Source organism: Populus euphratica, unplaced genomic scaffold, assembly GCF_000495115.2.
Source record: "Populus euphratica unplaced genomic scaffold, PopEup_1.0 scaffold897.1, whole genome shotgun sequence".
NCBI lineage: Eukaryota > Viridiplantae > Streptophyta > Magnoliopsida > Malpighiales > Salicaceae > Populus > Populus euphratica.
The window spans coordinates 65,298-71,158 of NW_011500764.1; the positions used below are offsets into that span (position 1 = coordinate 65,298).

General features: G+C 34.8%; 1 protein-coding gene across 1 annotated transcript in view; it reads right to left on the reverse strand.

Annotated features, from left to right (window-relative positions):
* Positions 1-1,841: 1,841 nt before the first annotated feature.
* Positions 1,842-5,861, reverse strand: part of COX10 (cytochrome c oxidase 10) — a 4,796-nt gene continuing 776 nt past the window's right edge. Inside the window, exons 2-7 of the mRNA XM_011013598.1 lie at positions 5,610-5,742; positions 4,868-5,005; positions 4,644-4,777; positions 3,804-3,929; positions 3,298-3,401; positions 1,842-2,472 (exon numbers count right to left, since the gene is read on the reverse strand). Coding sequence (XP_011011900.1) covers positions 2,099-2,472; positions 3,298-3,401; positions 3,804-3,929; positions 4,644-4,777; positions 4,868-5,005; positions 5,610-5,742 — 1,009 coding nt within the window. The 3' untranslated portion in view covers positions 1,842-2,098. The remainder of the gene's footprint in view (positions 2,473-3,297; positions 3,402-3,803; positions 3,930-4,643; positions 4,778-4,867; positions 5,006-5,609; positions 5,743-5,861) is intronic.

The window sequence follows — 5,861 nt, forward strand, 5'->3', positions numbered from 1 at the left end:
AGATGTTTCGCTGCAGTTTTGCGCCAGGATCTGGTTTTAAAAATGAAGCTACTGCTGGAGAAAATCATTTAACCTTGGGAATTCTAGTCAGGCAGCTGTTCTTTCTAGTCTCGTCATGTGAATTATGTAAAAGACTCCATTTTCCATCAGCTTAAGTTCTTAATACTGGAAACTAGGTTTGAACCTTCTTCTCAGGTTCTGGAAAAAAGCTTTTTGAGTTCTGCTTTGGCACAATGACACCAACAAGAACATCTTTCTTCAGCTTAAATCTAATAGGAGTGCACAAAATGAACACGGTGCATATTTGGAAGCTGCTTTGACCAAAATTTTGTGCTGACTCTTCATGTGTAATGGTTTGAATCTAATTGCCCTCTGTTGAGAGGCCGATCACCGGTGCTCTGGGGGTGCTCTGGGGAGTCTGATGCTGCTATGGGTGGTTTTCGAGATCAGAACCCGAAGTGGAAGCCCATTAACAAAAGCTCATTGTGAAATACTATACACATTTGTTTACACTGTTTATTAGAACAGTACAATGCTCTCGCTTAACCCAAAAAAATCAAATATGTTGATATTGACATTATTTATATCTTTTAAGTTTTAACATGAAAAAAATCAAATATGTTGATGTTGATATTATTTATATCTTTTAAGTTTTAACATGATTTATTAGTTATTAAATGATTGAATTGAGATTAAAAAAAAAAATGATAAAACGACTAAATACATTTGAAAAAAAATAAAAATAAAACTGTCCTTAGTGAGTTTTTTCATCATTGTGGTGTTTTTTTTTTTAATTATTAGGTAAGTAAGAGAATTTAATATTTGACTAAATATAAAAAATATAAAAAATACACTGTAAAACGACTAAAAAATCATTAGAATCTAAAAAAATAAAAATGATTTTAAGGGGCTTTATATATATATTTTCACAACAGTTATTTTCACTTTTATCAGGTTAGTTGAAAACAATTTGGTTTTTGGCCAAATATATACATGTTAATATATGAGATACCCCTGCATATTTCGATAAGCATATGATGCATTTTCTTACAGCAAAAATCCACTTTTTATTATATTGTTAGAAGCATTATTATGTTATTTTTTTTTGGGATGGCACATGTTGGTGGTGGATGAATAAATAAATTTTTTATTTTTTTATTGGTATTTTTATTTAAGTCTTTATTATTTTGATTTTTAATTTTTTTATTGATCTTTTTATAAAAAAAATTATTTATTTTTAATTTCATTTTTTAATTTTAATTTGTTTTTATAATTTTACATTATTTTTTACAATTTTATCTTTATTTTTTTATTTCTATTTTTTTTATAATTTTATCTTTATTTTTTTATTTCTATTTTTTTCTTGGTCTTTTCATAAAAAGTTTTATTTGTTTTTAATTTAATCATTAAATCTGAATTTATGGTATATTATTAATATTAATTTAATCCTCATTCTTTTGATTTTTTTTGTGAAAGTTATTTTTCTTTTTTGTTTCAGCATGCAATTAAATATTAAATATAAAGTTTATTGTATATTTCAATTTTAATCCTTATTTTTTTGCAAAACTGATTTGGAAGATCTATAAAAAATATATATGATATTTGCTACAAGTATTATGAATGGAGGCAGCCCATCAATATGGATTGATATGGAATCTTATTCAAATCCAATATAACAGCTAAAGGTACATAAAAAATATATTCAATCAATTCTTTCTAATGAAAGGATCCTAACTTTGAATATAAAATTTAAAATAATCAAATAAAAAACAATTTTCATCGAATTTAAAACAGAGTTGCTCCCGTACGTTGCCCAGAATTCACAATCATAGCGCCAAATATATCATGCGACTCATTCGGTGCAGCTGCTAGTCATTAAACCAAAAATCAAGAACAAGAAAAAAAGAAACAAAAAAAGAACCTATCATATCCGCCCCCACCTCCACCCACTGAAAGGATGAGAAAAAAGCAAAATGCAAAAATCCCACATTATTATTGAATTAATTCAAAAGAATGCTGAAGCAGACGCAGCATAAAACCTTTCCGGTTGCCTTCCTGCTTATTATTGAATTAACACAAAATCCATAAAACCCATAACCTAGGAGCTTGCGTATGAAGGTGCAGGAAGAAAAGGAAATGGTGCGGCTGAAGCATATGCTACAGGTGCACGTGCTTGCTTGCCAATTGCAGAATGTGTTTCCTGGTTCCCATGCTTGAGGTTTTCCCTGCCTTGCACTACGGGTTCCAACTCAGTGATCCTACCTAAACTGTCTTCGGAAAGGCATTGTTGATTATCGGAGACACGGTGAAAAAGTAGCCCGGACATGAATACAGGAAGGTACAAAAGGCTGGCATGAAACATCCTCCTTGCATTCTGAGTTGTTCGATTCAGATAGAATGAAAATGCTAGGGCACTTATTGCTAGAGAAAGAAGAGATGATTCAAGACAAAACCAACTGGAAGTCACACCCCCTGCGAACATGTTCAATTATTAGTTCAAATCCCCAGACAGCATCCAAATATGCTCCACATAAATATGTTAATTCACACCACAGTGGTAGAATAGAAAGCCAGTCCTTGGCAACCAAACTCACTGAATAAAATTTATTCAACAATGCAGTAATGCAGCACAAGTCAAGGAAGAAAACTTTAGGCAAAACTCATTAAGCATCAAAAGTTAACTTTAAAATCACATCAACGCAGTTGATTCTATTACCGATAGAACCTTAAAATTCATCTGTATACATGGTTAATAAGGTCAACAACTGTGCATATCTGAAATCATGAAATAAGTCATGCAACATCAACCACATGTAAAGTTCTCCGAGGACACCTCTGTCACCACAAACAGTCATTTGGCACTTGCATGTGATTGGGCATATAGAACAACCAATTCAATACTATGTATTATGTGAACATTATAACAATACCCACTCTTGCTGTTCAAAGTAAACCTCAACGTAAACCATGAAACCTGAAGATATCACATATCTAACTATCCCATGAAGTTCACCAACATGCATTTTGATACATGATAACCATAGAAAGTCATAAATTGGGTTATAGGATGAACCAGACAGTCAGCGAACCAAATAACTCTCAATATGTTAGTGATATCACAAAAGATGGAAAAACTCGAAGTTAAAAGGTTAAAAAATGAAAAGAAAATCATTGATGACTGATGTGAAAGATTGCATTACACTTGCAAACATTAGGGAATCTTTTAATGGAGTAACATAAGAAGACACAACTGAAAAGGGAAGACAAATCTTTTCACTTATGTTGACTAGAACTTACAATCACAGGCTAAAAAACCCAATGGAACCAGATACAGGCAGTTCCTCAGTGCTACTGCAGCAGTTCTCCGACCAGAAGCATCAGCAAGAGAGAACATCTTGAACCTGAAAACGCCACAAGTGGAAAACAAATTGAGGAACTAAGGGAAAAGACAAGTAAATGTCATCTGAAAACGCCACAAGTGGAAAACAAATTGAGGAAATAAGGGAAAAGACAAGTAAATGTCATCGAAGAGTCTGGGACCACCAGTCACAAGCCCAAAGGTCCCATCTTCCCCTAAATAATTCATCGACAACTCCTGCGTTAACAATTTCTACATCCCCAACAGCTAGTTCTTTCTAAAACTTGGTATGTGCAGTGACAAGTTGCAAGTTACAAGATCAAAATGACAAAAGCGCAGGAAAGTTGAAAATTATGGATCCGGGAGCAGTTTCATCTGCAGTTTTATACTAAAATTGGCAATAGATTGCTTTCATAGACAAGTACTTTAAGATCATAGAGCATACCCTCCAGCAGCATAATCACTGCGACAAAGATATGCAAGGGCCATAAAATGGGGTATTTGCCAAAAATACAGAGCAGCAGGGAGAATCATGGAGTTCAGTGAAACCTCGCCAGAAGCTGCAGCCCACCTGAAAAATTAGAAAAGAAATCAATATTATCAATGAAGATAAAAATACTGAGAGGCATTTTCCATTTATAAATAACAATCTCTCTCTCTATCTTCCTAGGGGTGATAGGAGAGAAGCTCCGCTACTAATTGGCAACTCTTTCCACAACTGTCCAATCTCTTCCCTTTCATCTTAGAATGTGTTCCAATTAGCTGCTTGCCTCGGGCATATTCACAGAAAAAACTTGTTTATTATTTCTTCAATTATGGGCAACATCAATTTGTGTTTCATTTCAAGCGACTTATCCATTTTGGATTGTTATGGGATCATTACCAAGGCAACTAGACTCAAAGCATAGTCTATTAGAGGCTGCATATGTTCTAAATCATAACCAAGATTCTCTGCCAAAAGCAGTGCTTATAAGTGCCTACGACTAGACTCCATCTTTAGAACTTACCAGATCCCTGAGGCTTAAGGCTGAGCCTGAAGCAGTCAAGAAATGACCAAGTTATCCTTATGGATGCAGCCCAGGCTATGGGAGCAATCCTGATGGATTAGGTGAAGCCCAGTCTTAGGCTTCAACAATAGATATGGAAATTTACTCAGACAACAGAATTTATATGGAAATTGAGGATGCCATAGACTTTTGGAGACATCAATATAGCTGCTTATAAAAGTTTCTGAGAGAACCATGTGCTTTGAAAAAGAAAATTAAAAACAAGAGGACAAAATTACCCTAGAAGTGGTGGAATAGCACCAACAACAGCCCCAACCCAGGTGTTGACTGGGTGAATCTGCTTCAGCGGTGTATAGACAAATGCATAGAGGATAAGATTGGAAACTCCAAGCCCAGCTGCCAACATATTAGCCTGCAACAACCTTGTCATAGAAGCTGCAACATTAGTTACTATTCTCAAAGAAAATTACATAAGGGTAGGTAAGTGTATCTATGTGGCCACCTTGCAAGCTAGTATAGCAGTGCCAGCTACCCCAACAGAAGATGCCCAGGTGAGGGCATGAGGTATTGTCATGCGCCTTGAAGGTAATGGTCTTAGCCTTGTTCTTTTCATTTTGGCATCGTTATTCTTCTCAAAAACCTATCACCATGAAAGACAAATTAACTTAGCAGGAATATAAAAAAAAATGTCTAGCTGAAACGTGAAAAGAGAGCTAAAGTTCCATGATGTTATCAGCAATCAACACTTAGTCTCCATACAAGATCAACCAAGGAAATGGGTAAATATAGTCAGTACACTTTCACTTCCAGTTGAGCTCTTACTAATCCCATAATTTAAACAATTCTCTTTTAGTTCTTTTTTTCCTACCCTTTCCTACACTAGGACAACTAAGAAAAATGATGGCAAACTCCAAACCCTAATCCAAATAAAGAAAGAAAGGAAGGAAGGAAAAGAAGATCACAGACAGAAATAGTTTAGCGAATTGGGTGTTAAACTTTATATATGCCAGGCATGTAATACTGAATACTCTAATTAACAGAAGTCACCATAAAAAAAGAGCCTCTCTTTCTTTCATGAACAGTTGTCCCACTCCATGCCCTATAGTATTATTAGTTGGCGCTTGAATTAATTGCTTCTGATATAATTAAGTTCGATTTTGATAATCTAAATTAAACAAAAAAAAAATGGCATCAAAATGAATGGTGAAAGCAGAAATTTGAAGAGAAAGTAGCGAAAAAAGAACCTGATTAAGAGAATTAGCAGATGAAGCAACCATCATGGTACCAGCACAAGTCCAACAAAGTCCAGCCAAATCAACGGCACTCCCAGCACTCCCCAGGACATATCCCGTTCCAGAAGTCGCCACAACTAACATGCTGTCGCCTCAAAATTTTGTAAAATACATGCTAGAGTTGAGGTCATTATCAATTTGGATACAGAAATTTAGAGATAAACCGCCGCCGCCCAACCCCCCCCCCCCCACAAAAAAACAAAA